We start from the raw sequence: 18,134 nt of genomic DNA on the forward strand, positions 1-18,134 counted from the left end.
GAGCTCAATAAAGACAGAGACACAGAATTAGAGTGGCAGGAATGAAAAGGGAAATGCCACATATCTCATGCCTTGGAAGAGCTCACAGTCTAGAGAGGAAAATAGGGTAGATAGAGGCATTGCTCCTGATCTAGTATATTAATACTCATATCCCGTCGCCTGGTGTAAGTCTCCCTAGTGAAAACACTCATTTGTAGTGTTTACCTTAGTTTTTAGAAAGACTTAATCATATTATCAGTTGATTATAACAAACTGTTACAACCATTACATCCTTGGTTAACCAATACACACATAATTACTATAATTATTACTTTAGACATATGGAGAAAGATAGGTGATAGCAGTTAGCAAGAAGGGGAAGAATGAGCTATCAAGTTACCAAATAATTTTGAGGCTCCTGTCTACTTAAATACATAAAAAGTATTCTTTGATTAATGCAGAATCAACAGTACTACACAGCCCCTCCAGCTGGAACTTCTGCTACTTTTACTATCTATGCACTTCAATCTGACATGTTAAAAAGAAGAACTGACTTACAATGTTAACTAATTATTTCATGAATATCCATTTCTCCCCAGATATCATGCCAGCTCCTTAAGGCTAAGAATTATGTGTCACTTTTCTTTTAAGACTCCTATGAGCCTAGAACGGGTCTTAATAAATATTTGCTTAATCTAATTAAAATAAATTAAGTTCTTGCCTTGAAATCCTGTGTCAGTTACATTATACTGTAGAAGATTGCCAAATTAGTAATTAAACATGCCATCCTTGGTTAGCACCAAATGATTTCTTCACTTTTCCTTGTTTTTCAACATCCAAAGCGCTACTCCTCTTTCTCACAGCCAGTTCCTACAACTTTGGAATTTACAGTATTTTCATATTTCCATAATGACACCTGCTGGTAGGAGAAGAATGGATGAATTGCAGGAATTTTATTCAAGTAGCTCTAGCTAGTCATAGTCCAGTCTGAAACAACTAACGTTCCTGAACATACAGGGAGTTAAATCTCAATGACTCCAAATACCTATTAAAAATTTGACAAAAAATGCTAAGTACTATTTAAATGCTATTTTCCAACCAGAATTAAAACTTATCCCTATAATCTCTGTACAAAGCAAAACGACTACAAGTAAGGGTAGTTATTATTAAGGGTCTTAAAATTACCAATTCACCCTATTTAATATTTTACTCTGAGAGTTAGCATTTAAAACATGGCTATTTAAGAGATTATCATTCTCTGAAACTTTTTTCTGTTTTTTATATGATAATTTAATGGATCAAGGTTTATGTGGGCCAGAAGACAACGAATGGGGCATTTATCTCAGTAGTAACCTGCGTGTCTTGCCCTTCCGGACGGCAAGTGAAGAGAAGCAGCAAGCCTGGCCAGCTCTGAACACAATGCTGGAAGCTTTTATAAGCCGTAGGTCCCCTGCAATGCTCAAATAAGAGACCTGGCTGCTCAGGTCATCTGTTCTACACTGTAAGCTTCAAGAGGGACAGGATTATACCTGGCTCTCATCCTCAGTGCTCAGCACACTCCCTGGTACACAGTGGACATTGATGAATATTCTTAAAACAAACTTATCTGTGTGGGGGGTGTGTGTGTGTGTGTGTGTGTTTAGCAGCCAAATAGACTAGATCCCAGGTAGATCTTATCTAGACACCAAGATGTTAATAAGATTAGGTAGGTTCACTCTGACAACACCTCAGTGAATTTATCAACTCAGTAGTTTAGAAAGCAGGAAAATTAACCAAGACGGCCTCAAAGAAAATATAGGTAAGCTGTACGCACTCAGGTTTCTTAAACAATTAGTAGGTAAATGTATAACTTATTATGACATGTATCACACAGACTTTCTTATTTAACCAACAATTGTTCATTACAAATCAGTCGTGTGCCAGCGACAGGGGGACAGAAGTAGGTGGTCTCAGGACAAGTCTTCTGTCTGACTGCTGGTAGGTCTATCCACACTGCCCTTCACTCAGCTGACAGTCTGCTTGCAATTGTTTTGTCTTCACTAGTACATTAACTTCTCAGACTTCACCGGACTTGCTTCAGCTTGATTTCCTTCACACAGAGAAGGAAAAGCTTAGAGGCAAAGTGTGTGAAGTAGACTGTTTCTGACTCCCCATTTCAAACACAGTCTCCTTCTTCCAAAACAACAGGGCAAGGGACATAATTATCATGCTTATTAATCAAAAGCTGCAGTTTTTTCTCAAAAAGGAAAACCCTTTGGGCATTTTAAAAGTCTTTCTTTTTACCCTGACTGGATGTAGACTATAAACCAATTCAATAAATACTACAAACACCTACTATGTACTAGCCCTGGTAGGCGCTGAAAAAAAGGTATTCTTGGATTTTGCCCTCAAAGAAAAGAGTTCATTGTCCAGCAACATAGGCTGTAGTCTAGTCTGCTGTGAGGACTAACTCATACCCTGACAGAAAGTCCAAATTTAGCTAACTTTGTGTTCCAGTTCCCACTCCCACCTCACAGACGCTATCTCTGTGTGCACGTGGCCGAAGCAAATATATCAGAAAGATCGTGCTGTTCCAGGGTACTGTAGCTCATTAGGACACCCCATGAACGGCAAACCATAGGTCTCAGATTCCTACATGTCATGAGAATCCAGTACCTGGCTTGGGGCTTTGCTCATCAATATTTTTTGATGGACAGACGAAGCTTGTAGAGAAATTGCAGTGATTCAGAATAATCTAACCCTTGGGCCATATCAAATAAATAAACGTGAGTGAGTGAGAGTGTGTATGTGTGTAGTGGCAGACACTGAATTGGAACTTGTGGCCCAATACTCTACACAGCTGATGAAAGCACTTCATTCTTTGCTTTATACCCAGAGAAAATACCATAATGATTCATTTTGTCCAGGGCTTTTTAAAGACAAGAGTCACAGGGGAAACCCCAACTCTCTTTTTCATCCCCTTATATCAAAACTCATTTTGAAAACACAAAATATTTCTTCACCTAGGTCCCTGACCTAAGATAAACCTGCAAACCATTTGAGAGAAGTCAAGGAAAAAAGGAAAATAATACTGACTGAGTGCTTATTACACGCCAAGCACTATGCTAAGTGCTCCTTTAGGCCTCATGACAATCCCGTGAAGTATCCTTATCCAAACTTTATAGCTGAGGAAACTAAAGTTAAGAAAGGCTAAGAAACCAGCTGAAACCACACAGCTCATAGGTGGTAGAATGAAGGTTTCTCCTTCCATTACAGCATGCTGCTTCCCCTCTACACATGGACTCCCAGCTGCTAACAAGTATGTCCACTTGAGAGCGAAGGTATGGAACAGGCCCGATCTGGGTTTTGTGGGGCCTAAAGCTTATACAAACACTGTGTCCGTCTTTAAGGAAAATAAAATACAAAATTAGATACGAAAATGAATATTTATTGAGAATGAGGAAAGAAATTACAGGTATTACAAATTTTTTAAAAGGTGACAAATATCACAAATATGTTCTTTCGATTTACACTTTTGGCTTTCAATAGAGATACATCCTTCCTTTCACATCTGTATTTCAGTATGAACCATAATTCTGAAAAAAAATCCAAACATACAAATTAACCTGAAATAAGGCATCCACAAGAACAATTCAGATGTTCCTACATTGCACTGAGCTACATAATTGAATAACTGAATTCCTCTTGCACTGCATACTGTGACTTATTAATGAATATATGTGAGATTTTTGTCACCAGAACACTTATTTCTCAGGGCGTTTCTCTTTCTTTGGTGGCAATTTTGCAGATCCTTTCCTCTAAAACCACCAAGCTTGTCGGAACAAGATGCAACAGACACAATAAGATGAGATCCAGAATGGGATGCACAAAACTTGCAATTTCTCACACAGACATTCTTGCTGTACTGCCAACAGGCTGTGCCCTACAAACACAAGAATTCTGATCAAATCTATTCCATGCTACTTACATGAAAAAAATATATATACTTATATATGTGAGTTTATAATTGTATACTCGGTATTATAAAATGTATTCCAGACAGGGGAGAATATATGTGGCTAGGTATCAATCTTCTCACAATTCTATGTCTCCGAAGGTACGAATTTTCCAGTCAAGCTTCTCAAACCTTGCTTCAAACCTTTTTGCCCTCCACTACCCCTGAACTTCCAGTGCCATAGTATTGGCTCATATCCTTAAGACCACCAGCCCTCGCCCTTGCTCACCATCCACACTGGGTGAGTCATCCTGTGGGTGGTAGGAGTATTCCTAGAAGCCATTCCTCACCCAGATGGCCATGAAAGGGACTGCAAGCTACATAAAAATATCCCACTAAACTACACAGATCCCAGTTCAACTTCCTCTTAGCCAGACCCAAAACACGCCCATCACTCAGATGCCAGCTGACAAATCGTGACAGAGAAGAAGTCAGAGTAGCAAGGGGTGATCTTGAGTAATTGCATTTAAACCATCTTGCTTTTGCAAAATTTAGAAACACACATGATCATGTGAACACACTGGTAGTACCCCTTGCAGAGCCTTCATTAGATTGCTGGAGACTGGCTGCTGGTGTGGAATAGATAGTATTACAGGAAAACAGAATTGAAAGAGAAGCAAGCCAAGAGCTGAGAGGACATTTGATGAGCCTGACAAGGTCTCTGGGTGCCCCCATCTCTATCAGACAAGATTTGGTTCAAAGCAGACAGAGAGTAAGGGAAGAAGACGAAAGTTCCAGCAATCATCCATGTTTTGATGATTTTAATAAACCACAGTGAGACTGAGAATCTCCCCCAAATGTCGCCTCCACAATCCATTCTAAAAAACTTGGGAGATCAACAGTTCAATAATTAAGATTAGCCTTTTGGCCTTTTTTTTTCACCCAGAGTGGTAGTTTCTTATCTTCCTCATGTGCGTATAATGGGCCACTTTGTAGAAAAACTAGCAGTACTATTGTCCCAGGCATTATTTTTAAGAGCCTGACACAGACTGGAAGGTGGTTGTTGTGGTTATTTTCCCTCCTGTCAGTTCATCAAAGCTTACAGGTCTAGTTTCAATGAAGGCAAATTGGTTCTCATCAAGGATTGAGCAAATAAATATGATCCCTCAGAAAAAGATAGTGTAAGGCCCCTTTATTCCATTGGATATTGCCTGTAGACGTGATCCTTAAAAGGGAAATATCCATTAATTTTGGCTCACAAGGACACACAAAATTGACCCCTGAGGATCTGAGGCCTTCATTTACAGGTCTACACAACTGCCTCTTTCCTTGCCTATTGCTACCTGAATTGAGCGAAATTGGCCAGGGAGCCTGAGAATGCCTCTCTTCTCAGACACAGATATCCCACAAACAAACCCAACAATCTTGCAGCCCTCTCCTATCCCTAAGCCCAAGTGCATAACATAGGCTATTCTGACAGTTGTGAGGTTGATTAAAACAATGCCTTGCCATGCTTGCTTAGGGCTCCACAGCAAAGTCACATCACAGATTCCTTGCCATACTGCTGCTTCACAAAAGAAAGGAAACACAAACTTTAGCTGCTGGCTACTGTGTGCCAGGAACTTTCATACACACGTCATCCATACCTTTCTGGGATTAATACTATTATCCATATGTTATAGATAAGGAAACTGAGGCTCAGAAAGATTAAGACATTTTCTCCAAGATCTTGCAGCTGTAAAGGGGCAGGGGCAGTATTCAAACAGAAGACATCGGACATCTTGTGAGGTGGCACCTAGAGTGTAAAGTGGAGAGACCATGGGCTTTGGACAGAACAGCAGTGTGACCCAAGACAGATGATGGTGCTCCTTTCTTCATCACAAAATAGGGGTAAGAAGAGCATCCACCTCAGAGGCATTGCAAAGGTTGAATGAGTTGTGGATGTAAAAGGCTAGCACTCAAGATACTCAGTGATTTTTGTTACTTTCCCTTCCTCTCAGCTTCTTGGAGGCAGAGACCACATCTTTTTGATTATCTTGCACACACTCAGCCCTTAGCAAATATCTTTGGAAATGAACCCTGCCATGTCCAGTGCTTTCTGACATGGTGTTTTCCAAAGCAACATTGACATCCTTATGCCCAAGATATTAAAATTCTCAATTCAACAGAATGACTTAATGAAATACCTTATATGACAATGCAAACAAAGTTGGAAGTGGTGGATAAAGAATTTGCAATTTATTAAACCATCAGATCTCTTTTTTATTTAAAAATATTTTAAGTCAGCAGAATATAAGGTGGAACAAAACTCGAGTTGTCAAACAAACATTCTGAGCAGCATCATGCCACAACAACAAGCACGGATGGCTAGTGGGCCAGGATTACATCTGATCCGATAAGGTGATCCAATGAGGCCTGGCTTTTAGCATTCCGAACCAGCTGCTCAGACACTAACCTAAGCACATGAGTGCTAAAGCCAGCTCCCAGTCCTAAATGAAGGCTACACTAGTATAAGAAATAAGATTTGGCCTACAAATACATATTTTGGCAAGAATTGGTCCATTTCCACTTCAAGTACCCTAGTCTAAGCCATCATTATCTCTACCCTAGAATTCTGCAATAGTCTCTCTAACTGATCTCCTGCTCCTGCACTTGACCTCTCTCATCCATTCTCACACTGCAGCCAGAGAGAACTTTTAAAAACACACATCAGACTGTATCAGTCCCCCAGTCTCCCACAGTTTTTAGAGTCAAAACTAAACCCTTCATTATGGCCTGGAAGACCTAATGGGATCTGGCTTCAGCTTACCTCTTTATTTAGTGAAGGAGTGAGTGAGTAAAGGAGTGAATGAGAGAGATACAGCAAAGCACCACCTATCTAGGATGAAGCCCAGAACATCTTGCATAAGACAGGTGACTGTTACTGCTCTCGCTAACCTTTATGGAATATCTTGAGCACACTGGGATGTGTAGAGAACAACAAATATAATTCAAATAACTTCAAGAGCTATATTCCAGGAGGTGGCTTCCCAAACACAGAATGAAGGGAAGGGTCTTGTTTGGCAACAGTTTTTTCATTCTCTTTTTCCTTCTTAAGACTTAGAGACAATAGTGTGTAAAAAGCCATTAATAGCTCTGGGAAAGAAACTAGGAATACTAGAAAAAAGTATATGTACTGCTGGGAGGAAGGGAGAGAGAGAGATCAGTAAAAAAATAAGAAATGGGGCAGGAAGGTCAGAGAAAGGAAGAATCAGTGAAGAAAAAAGGGGGAATCTAAATATGGCTCTGTTTCTCGCTGCCTGAAAGCTATTTGACTGGGACTCATCTGAAAAAAAAGAAACGAAGGTGAGTCCCTGTGACCTCAGACACATCTGTGGCCATCCAGAAATGGACTGCAGTAGCTAGAAAAGTACATATGTACACTCAGCTCTGGGCAGATGGACAGAAGTCAAGAGCTACAGTTGGATAATACTCTCCCACCACTGCCTTCACTTCCATTTCTGAAAATAATTTTCCCATCAGTCTCCAAATTTCCATAGACACTGACTATACAGGAGCAACATGCAGGAACGAGTAAGTAAGAGATGAGTAAGCCGTCTTCCATTCTCCCTATACCCTTTCTCATAGGGTTTCGGAGTCCTCAAGCACAGAAGTAAGAGAAGCAGACTATAGGTGTTTTAGCTCTTTAAATAATCCCACTGTTCCTTCCTTTCTCTAAACTACTAAATCATTGTAAGTATCACGTATCATATACTGCCTATCTTATAATTTAACAGGTTCAGGAATGCCTTGTCTCTCGTAATAAATTATAAGTTCTTTGAGGGTAGAAACCATGCATTTCCTCTTTCATTTGTATCCCCCACAGTTCTCAGCAGTGTCAGAAACATAGCAAGCATTCAAGAAAAACTAATTGCACTAAATATGATTCAATGCTTTATTGTCTTCAGAAATCCTCTCTCAAGGACATGAGAATTTACAGTCTGACATCAGAAAAGAAACTGAGAATAAATCACAGCTAAAGTGTCAAAGGTAATTTCAATAAATCAATGCACTCAACTTTCTCATCTGTATAGCTGGTCTACCACAGCCAAAAACATTCTGATATTGTACCACGATGTGAGCAGTACTAATAATAGTTTATCCTGTTGCCATGTAAACACTGAGGAGCTAGCCCATCAGTAGATGTGCTGGAAATGCTGATCCAATTCTAAAAATATCACTTCCTTTTCTCTTCAAGAAGCAATTTTCCAGGTTAACACAAATATCTAAGGAGAATGCTGAAGCCCATCAAGGCTGCTTGGAACTCTTGTAGATTCATTAGCTGGATGTCCCAAGTTCTTCACACACTTGTGAGGACTGGGGACTGAGTCATCACTGCCATTGCTGATACACCAAATCCTCAAAAATGCAGCAGAGTCTAAAGCTGCAATGATCACTCCTTCCCATTGGACCATGGCAGGAATCATTAAATGGTGAAATTCTTTCCTCTAAGTCTGGAATCGGCTTCAGAACTTCTCTTGACCCAGCACCCCAACCCAAGCAGCCTCGATCAAGCAGAGTGAAGACTTGAGAGAAAGCCTTTTCCCATATATAGGCTAAGGCCTTCTAATCTCCCATGAAGAGCTACTGTAAAGACCAAACTCCAAATGAAAGAGGTTACATTTGTCTTCAGCAATACCTAAACTCTCTTTACAGGAGGTACTCTATTGTTTCCATCATCCCCATCCCCAACAAAACCATCATTCTGGGATGTTTATGCTAAGTCAAGCTGCCAAAATTCCATGCTATGTGACTACCCCTGGGCTACCTTCTGCAGATGTTATTATATTCCCAGGATCTTTCTTCCTCCAACTTCTTTTTCTGTTAACATCTGAATGTCTATGCCCTAACTCCTCCTAGACGCTTCTTTCTTAGTTCCATAGGTAACTGCTTAGTTAGTCTAACAAACTCATCTAAACCGATATGCTAATGCCCCAAAGGAACATCTTTGAATTCTAGCAAGCCCCTTCTGGAAACAATGGCCTGAATGACACAAATAGGAAAACGGCAGACCTTAATTTTAATTGGCTAAAAGAGAGATCTGGGAGCCAGAAAGAGAAACTGCTCCTTGTCACATCTCCTTGATTTTCTCCCTGAGTGCCCACTCAATAACTCTTTTTCAATCAGTCAATGCCCTGAGTCTTTCTAGATCCATTTCAGCAAGCCATCTTAACCACCAAATAAGAACGTAACCCATAAAACATCTAAAAATTCCCAAGAAAAGCTAAGGTCATTGAAAAAAGAAGTACCTTATTTCTGCGGGCCTTTGGACACATGCTAACTGGAAGAGTTTGCTAGAACCCCCTCTCCCCAAAATTTAAAATGCTGCCTCTGCAAGCACTAACCTGGTACCTTCCAGAAGCTGAATAAATTAGCTATCCAATACCACTTAGGTTAAGTGGCTTAATGTTTTCACCAGATCTGAATAAGCCGAGACAACAAAGAGTGGGTGGGGATGAGCATGTATTTTCATTTCTTTCATGAGCTCTATTCTCTGTGGACTGGTTGTTTCTAAAACTACACGCACACAAAAAGCTTTAACTGCATGAGTAATTTTTGTTTTGCGGCACATTATTATTCACTTTCAATCATGCAACTCAAAAATGACTTACAGGATTACAAGAGTGTACTATGAAATTTCTAATACAATTCAATGGCCCTTAAGTAAAAACATAAACACCATCAACTGCAGTTATCCTGTGCAATGGCAGAAAACTGTCGAGCCCAATTATGTGAAAATGCAAGAGAACTGTTTCGACAAGCTCCTCACCAAGCCTTTCCATTGCTCATACAATAGAAAATGCTTAAGATCAAAACTCTAATGACATTAAATCAGTTTTCTGATTATAAAACATGCTTTTCAAGTTAGTTCAACACAGCATTCTCTGTCCTAGTACATATATGAAGAAAAACATTACATTAGCTACTCCTAGGAGTAGGATCACAGAAGCCACTTGCCAATCAAGATGTGTACGTTCCAGGTGAAGCCAGAGAAATTCTTGAGGCAAATTTCCTAATGAAGAGTGATGCAAAACACTTGAGACATACAGCCCCCTCCCCCAACCCCAGTTGTGGGTCCTGTTTTATTAACTGTAATCCACTTCCTTATATACTTGCTCAATTGAAGTTTTGGAAAACTATTAGGTTAACATTGGGCGCATTGTAAGTGTACAAAAAAAGTTTGATAAGTGAATGAATGAATGCTTAGATTCACTAAGGAGCTCCAATGAATGGAGAAAATTGAGAAGTATAACATATAGACTCGTATCTCACTTTCTTCAAAAATGTTATTACTACTCTGCTTGTTAATTATTCTCAAGGCAATTTCTCTTTTTAAAATATTTTAAGGCATTTATTTCCTCAGCAATGAATTAAATATTGGTTAAGCATCTGCACATCTCTTCATTTAGATATAGCATGTATTCTTTTTCCTATTTCACAGATTCCATAAAATGCAAAGTTTATATAATCCTGCCACCGATGTCATTAGCAGACAAAGATAAAAACTCATGAGCTTTGTGTTTTAGTTTATCTCACATTCTGGTACATAGCCCAACCAGGTTGCCTAATGAAAATTTCTCTCTGCTTGTGCCTCAAATACTTTATTTTTAAAATACAAATGATGTGACCAATATCACTGTGATTTAGAAATGTTTTCTTCCCTGTTGGTCTTTGCCATGATCTCCTCTGGATATAGTTCAATTAGATGCCTTCTCAGTTTTTCACAAGTAGCCTGTTTTTGTAAAAGTTTGAAAAACTTTGAAAAAGAACTATAAAACGTTTTCACTGTCAATAGGAAAAAAAAATGGATTGCTTGAGCCAGACACAGCTCCCCGTAGAGCTAACCTTTTGATCCTGGAATCCTTTCATGCACTTACGTCTTCTCTAGAGTCAATGGGAGTGTTGTGTATGCAAGGGCAGCAGGATCAAGTTCAGCCTCTTCTTTAGTACTCTGTAGCCAAGTGGGGTAGCCAGCTGAATCTGGTTTAGTTCAAAAAAAGAAAAAAAAAAAACACTTTCCTGATGCTTTGAAGTTTTTTGGGCAGTGTAATAATATCGGGATTTGTAGGAGGTTATTTTGCATAATCCTTAATAAGATATTCTTATGGCTTCAAAAAGTTAGCGGGATAAGAAAAGCAAGAACCTCCAGTACTCATAGGAAGTATTTTTTAAAGATCTGTGTAGAAACGACCCAAAACGCATTTCAGGAAGATGTATAATTATAGGACTGTCCAACTGTGTGTCCAGGCAGGAATGCCCCTAAAACTATTCCTGATTGATGGATTTCTACCCTATTTTTAAAAGAGAGAGATATAATATAATATCCCTCAAAAAAGTCTCCACAGAAAACAGAATGGTAGTTGCCAGGGACTGGGGGGAGGGGAAAATGAGGAGTTAGTGTTTAATGCGTACAGGGTTTCAGTTTTGCAAGATGAAAAGAGTTCTGGAGATGGATGGTGGTGATGGTTGCACAACAATGTGAATGTACTTAATGCCACACACTATACACTTAAAAATAGTGAAAACGGTAAATTTTATGCTATGTGTATTTTAACCACAATTTAAAAATATACCAAAAAAGTAAATTTTAAATGGTCTTTAAATGCTTATTCTGTTTAAAATCAGGAAAATTAAAACTCTGTTAGCTGGACAATTCCTGCATGGTTTGCATTCAGTTGTTCATTTTTTTTCTTTTAAATGAGTACAAAATACTCTGATGAACACAAAGAAGCTTGCTGGAGGATTCTATTTGTAAATGGATTAGGTATCCCTGTGACTAATCCAACTATTTGAATTGAAACAGGCACTCTTTCCTTTACATTCGTTATCACCCTAACCCCACAAGTACTCACTGATGAGGACGTTTTCCAGGCGAGGCCAGAGGGCTGAGCAAGGTGACTGCACTGGCCAGTGGAGAAGGGAGTTGGAGAAGGGAGAAGTACAGGAGTCCGTCACAGAAGCCGTGATCTCTCTCTGCTGGAAGCCAGTTCACTTTATTATCACCAAGAAACTGAGGTTCATTTTCTGGCATTTTGGCCTGGACATTAAGAATTTAAAATAATACCATTAGACATAACCTACTGTTTTTAAAAATAAGCATTTTATTATCACTTTGTGGAAGGGTACTAAAACCCCTGTGATTTCTTTATATTGGGAATTCGGCAGCAACTTGAGTCTGGAAAAAAATGGCCTCACTAAATAAGTGATGGTTCCAACACTAAACAGGAGGTTAGGAATGACTTTCTCTCTGGTTAAATAATACGCACACATATTCACACACAGATTTCAGAAGAATGTTGAAGCTGAAACAGAAGAAAGGTGAATATTGTATTTAGTGGTGGGAAATAAAGTGTGTCGTATTAATATATATGAATAATTAACTTATTTTTTCCTCACTTTTTGGAATCCAGATGTTGGGCAACCTAATCTTTGTTCCAAACAACTATTTTCTCTTTGACAAATCCCTCAAAACTCTAGTGGTGGTCCTCAGGCAAAAAAGACACTGCACTAAGACGTAAAATCTCCAAATTCTCTTCCTTGCTATTTCTGACAAATGAGAACTATGGCTACACATATTCAATTATCAGTATATCCAACTAAAGAAAGTATTTTCTTACCTGTTTGGAGAATATTTTAGGACTATAAAATTAACTACTTCAGCAGGATAAAACAGGTCGCTGATGTTTCGAGAAAAACCATTGAACAAAGAACAGGCAATGTATAAGAGAAATACATAATGGCCAATAAATATGCAAACAGAGATTCTGCTTGTGATGTAAGCAATGCAAATAAAACCAGTACAGCAATTTTTCTAGCGGAATGGCAAATTCTGAAAGATTGACAAAAATGAGAGTGTAAGGAAGAATGCGTGGAAAGAGACTTTGTGTACTCTTGATGATAGCGTATATTGGGACTTGAGCATAAATTTAGCAATGTGACAACTTTATCACTGTCAAACTGTTAAATATTTCCATCTTTTGACCCAGCAATTCCACTTCTAAGCAGTTTCCTTAAACAGATCATTGTACATGTGAACAAATAAGATGCAAAAGGACATTCACTGCAGTGTAATTTACAATAGTGAAAAATTGGAAATAAATCATGTCCGCTAACAGGAGCTTGGTTAAATGAATTATTGTTCATTCATTCATCAACTATTGGTTGAGGGCCTACTGAGTACCAAGCAGTATTCTATATACAACATACATAATGCATCCATTAAAATAATGATCTAGATCTACGGTTATTAATATGGAAAAAGGTTACAAGACAGTTTGTACAGTTTTCTCATTTATGTAAAAGTGAATGAGTATTTACTTATATATATTTATACGTAAATATATATATACATTGAGAGACATCTGTAAGGATGATCACTAATACGTTATTATACTACCAGTGGTTATCTCTGGGACTTTTGTATTGCTAATCTTTACACTTTTCTATGCTGTTTGCATATTTTTACAATATAACTATATCATGTTTATAATCTAAAAACTATTAGGGTATACTCATTTTGAAGAGATAAAAAAGAACCATCGGTACAATTTAATTATATTAATATTCAGGAGAAAATACCAGACAGCCACAGAATTCCAGAAATCCAGCTGCATTTCCAAGAAGTAAGATGCAAAAGCAGATGCTTGCCCACAAGGATGAGGTAAATAGGGATAAAGCACAACAGTTCCACAGAACTCAAGTGCACAATGCAGCTGAATGTACTCTACTAAACTAGAAATCCAGGCCAGCAAACTCCCCAAAGACTGAGAAGCCTGAAAACTAATAATAATAAACATATCATACACAGGGTTTTTTATATAACTTGGATGTTATTTGCATTGAAACGATAGTCTTTTAACAGTTTCTAATGTTGCTTTTTAACTCTATCTATCATTCCTTTTTCCTTTAAAAATGATCTCCCATGAAACTTCTCATCCCTTTCATCCTACAAGACAGCTTTTAGTCTGAGCACATGGGGAACGTATAGCTCGTTTAAAAAGGTAAAATACTCTTGGCTTTACCTGATTTATGATTATCTTAGCCAAAGTTATCAAGTGCATATCAGTAGCACAATCATAATACAAAAGAATTCCTTTCTCTGCCATAATGAGTAGCATCAACAGGATGTGCATCACAAAGACAGAGAAACCAGAATGCTATACCAGAGCTCGTGCTAGAAATTCTCCCATGAACCTAATGAATCTGAATATATGAACAGCTGGCCAACATGAACGAGAGGACAGAAACATACAACCACACCAGATCTTTTAACTGTTAGCTGCAAACGTTCGAGATTTCTCATATTAAATGCAGGAAGTAGTTATTTAAAAGTCTAGGTTTCTACTGTGAGAGATGTACTAATATTCAACTTTGAATATTTTTTAAGTTTTTGTTGTTATGTTGTTGTTTACTCTTACTGGTTTACTTTACATTTTTACACCTTGTGCTATGTATGCATCATAAAACATCAGCTTTCTCAAACCTATATAAAACTTCTTCTCCAGGTCTTTAAGATGGAATCAAATCCCAGGAGTAAGCAAATACCTTGCTTTCACAGTTTTTACGATAAAAATTGAAAACGAAACTTGAAGACATTTGGTTCAGTCAAACAGAACAAACAAAGCAAGTACTGTAGTCTCGTGTCTTTTATTAGGCCAATTTTTGAGTTCTGAACAGCAAGATCCCTTGACCACATAGAAGTCTTAAGAACAAGTACGTGTGTGTGTGTACTCGTGTGTTGAACTCTACCACGGACCCATAAGATGCATCAAACATTCTAGTTTTGCTCCTTTCAAAAACTGTTTCAAGGAATAGGGATCACCTGCCAGTAGATTTTTAAAAGCTGAAAAAATATTCCGTTAACACATGACTTTTCTCATTAGAGAGAGGACACATACAGACTACTGAGCAAAGCCAAGCGTCAGGCTGCCATTGTTAGCAAAGCTGAAAGACTTGTTGACTTGACTAACTATTGTTACCTGGGCCAGAAGGATCAAACTCTCTCTGGTTTCTCACCCTCACTTCCCCATTTGTTATATTCTTTAAATGAAAAATCCAACTTCAAGCAGTCTACTGGTGTTCCTAAGAACAAATCAGGTTTTATAGACCTGAGTATCATGTAAGAACAAAGAAAATCTAGGAAGCCCTAAGAATATCAGACTGACCCATTAACTTTTTGAACATTCACCAGATTAATTTGAATAGGTCTGGTTACCCGTCTTGTGGAAGGGAAAGGTAAGAGTTCAGGTTTCTGGGCTTTACATTAATAGTTCAAAGCTAGACAGTGGGGTGGGAGATTGAGCACAAGCCCCTCCTTGCCTGCCAAAGCACGTCCTCTCTGCAGTTGCTTCTTTATGAATCTTTGTGAATGGAGCATTAAAGGAAATGACTAAAAGAGAAAAAATATACCAAGTTCATCAGTCTGATGCTGCACAGTAAAATGTTACTTTCATTTTCTTTAATGACATTTTTGTAGAATTATGTCAGAAGTAAAGTTTAAAACACAGTTTTAATCTCAAAACTTCTTAAAATAGTTGAAAGTGAAAAATCTCTAGACTAAAAACTGCAGTAGTATAATCTTTCATCTTAACTATTCAGGATCAAAGGGTTTATAGGTGGTTTAGTATGTGTGTGTTTGTGTGTGTGTTTTCATAATCAGCGTTGAGTATTGAATCAATCCCTTCTTGTGGTTCTATTGCAATAATTGTGTTCGAAGCAACTAAGAATATTTTATTAGCCAGTATGCAAATTTTTAGTACTTAAAACTGAGTAAATATTATCAAATCTCTTAGATGGCGTCTAAATGATGAACTAAATTTAAAAAAAACAGAAAAGTTCAATTCAGTAGAAAGTATTGTAGTAACAGCTTATTTAACAAAAATAACACACTGAGTTGCCTTTAACATAATTTTACTTCAATTCTTATGATAATATTTACAATTATATATTTATTACTGTCATGGCAATACAATTTGGGGATTATTAATAAGGTCAGAAAAACTCTTCCCCTGTGGTAAACTAAATAGTCTCCCCAAGTGTCCATCCAAGTCTAGAATCCTAAAATCTAATTAGTTTATTAATAAGAAACTAAATGAAACACTTCTACAGAGATACATACATACTTCTATATCTCGAAAACTTCAAGGAAGGAGCAGTTTTCATGAACACATAGAAGCTATACTGTTGAGGGAAAAAGTATTTGAGGCTTTTAAAAAAGAAGAAAAAAATTACAAGGGCCCTTCACACTTCATAGGCCTTCCCCTCATTCACTCTGAATTCTTTGAAGGAGGGCTATGTATGTTTTAGCTTGTGCCAAGGCTATACTTTTACCTCCTTTCCACCCCTGCACCAATCACTACTTCCCACCAAATAACAGTTAGATACCAAGAAAATCAAGCCTGTGGCAAAGTCAACACCGGCTCGACATCTGCTAAAAGGGCATCCACAGGTCATCTGGGTGATGCTCTGGTGCCACAGGCAAGACTCCACCCATCTAAACCATTCCTCCCATATCAGCTTCTGTCTTATTTCCAAACATCTCCAGAAAAAGAGACTCCACAGTAATCCATTCCAATGCTTAACTTCGCTTTTGGGAAATTCTTCCCTACATCCAACCTAGCCTCCTCCTGCTGAAGTGAAAGACCTTGCCTTCTGTTCTCTTCTCAGCAGCAAGGAGAACACCAGTCTCCATACAATAAACCTTCATACACTGAAAAGTTTTATCAAGCCAGCCACCAGTTTCTCTCCTCCAAGCTGAATAATCCTAGCTCCTTTAACCTTCAGAAGCCCTATTTTTCCAACCTTTTGATCAATCTTTTGTCTTTCCTCTGCATTCTCTTCTTTCTCCATGTAATAGCCCTGGACTACTGAGAGTGAAATGTGAGAAGCTGAGGCTTTAAAGTGGACAGGAGTGGAGGTCTGAGAGCTGTTCAACAGGGTCTAGAGATGGCAAGATGGGACGACGGAAAACTGGAGAAAGATACACTGGAACTTAACTCATAAAGCCAAGCTAGTCTCGGAAATATAAGTCTTAGTCATTCTAAATTTTCCACAATTTCTTGCAGAGTCATTGTATTTTCAAGACTAGCATTGGATAATGTTATATTCAGTTACAAGTTTTGTGAATGTCAGTCTTGCTCAACACTGACATGCTGTTCAAGGCACTCTTCAGTACAACTTCAGACTGCAATAAAACAGCTACATAATATCGGCTGACTCAGAAGAACACAAATCTCCAGTAACTCATTAGCTAATAAATGGCAAATGCAAATATCACAGTCACACACAAAGACACACGGTTTGACTCTATCCCAATCTTTCATCAAGACATAGAGCATAATCAATGCCTGAGATAAACATTCCTTGTCCTGAGATGGACAGATGTGCCTTGCAGTTTTGATCTAAATCCCAGGTGACAGAAAGTCCTGACGACGTCAAAGTGTTTCTTAGAGCCCCCTGGGTTCCTGTGCCTCAAAGAATGTGCCACACACAACACACTGAGAGTTTTCTTTACAAGTGTTTTTTTCTTTCTTTCTTTCTTTTTGGTGAGGAATATTGGCCCTGAGCTAACATCTGTGCCAATCTTTCTCTGTTGTATTTGTGGGATGCTGCCACAGCACAGCGTGATGAGCAGTGTGTAGGTCTGTGCCCGGCATCTAAATCCATGAACCCTGGGCTGCTGAAGTGGAGTGCGTGACCTTAACCACTACACCAACAGGCCGGCTCCTTTTTCTAAAATTTTTATTAAATAAGAATCCAAGAATAAATGCATTCAGATGTATGAAGTTAAATTTTTTACTCTTGATTATGACAGGATACTTAAAAAAAGAAAAAGAAAGAAAAAAGGTTTTCACAAGATTGAAGATGAAGGCTTCCCTAATTTGTGGCCTCAGTAAGGTTAAATACTGATTAAAGACACTTTGGCAAGATGCCGCTTCTGTTGTGCCAATTTTGAGAAAGACAAAGTGGGGTGTTTTACAAATTCTTGTTTCTCAAATACCACATTTCTGCCTCAGACCTTTTTTTTCCCTTAAGGCATAATTTCTTCCACAAATATATGTGGTTCAGTTTGTATTTCTCAACTGTAGGTCAAATTCTATTATTAAGGACCAAGGCGGGGTACCTTAACAGTTGCATGCGTGTTCCTGCATCCATTTGTGAATTGGGTGTATGAATGTGTCTT

At 38.3% G+C, this 18,134-nt stretch overlaps 1 protein-coding gene across 6 annotated transcripts in view; it reads right to left on the bottom strand.

Moving 5' to 3' along the window:
- Positions 1–3,390: 3,390 nt before the first annotated feature.
- The window catches only part of LOC103559735 (uncharacterized), a 77,850-nt gene continuing 63,106 nt past the window's right edge, over positions 3,391–18,134 (bottom strand). For 4 of the 6 annotated variants that reach the window (XM_070578155.1, XM_070578153.1, XM_070578156.1 and 1 more), the window contains 2 exons: positions 11,806–11,990; positions 3,391–10,933 (listed from right to left, as the gene is read on the bottom strand). In XM_070578155.1, coding sequence (XP_070434256.1) covers positions 10,897–10,933; positions 11,806–11,990 — 222 coding nt within the window. In that variant the 3' untranslated portion in view covers positions 3,391–10,896. The remainder of the gene's footprint in view (positions 10,934–11,805; positions 11,991–18,134) is intronic. The other 2 variants (XR_011527815.1, XR_011527816.1) reach the window with 2 other exon arrangements.

This window comes from Equus przewalskii, chromosome 16 (genome assembly GCF_037783145.1).
Source record: "Equus przewalskii isolate Varuska chromosome 16, EquPr2, whole genome shotgun sequence".
NCBI lineage: Eukaryota > Metazoa > Chordata > Mammalia > Perissodactyla > Equidae > Equus > Equus przewalskii.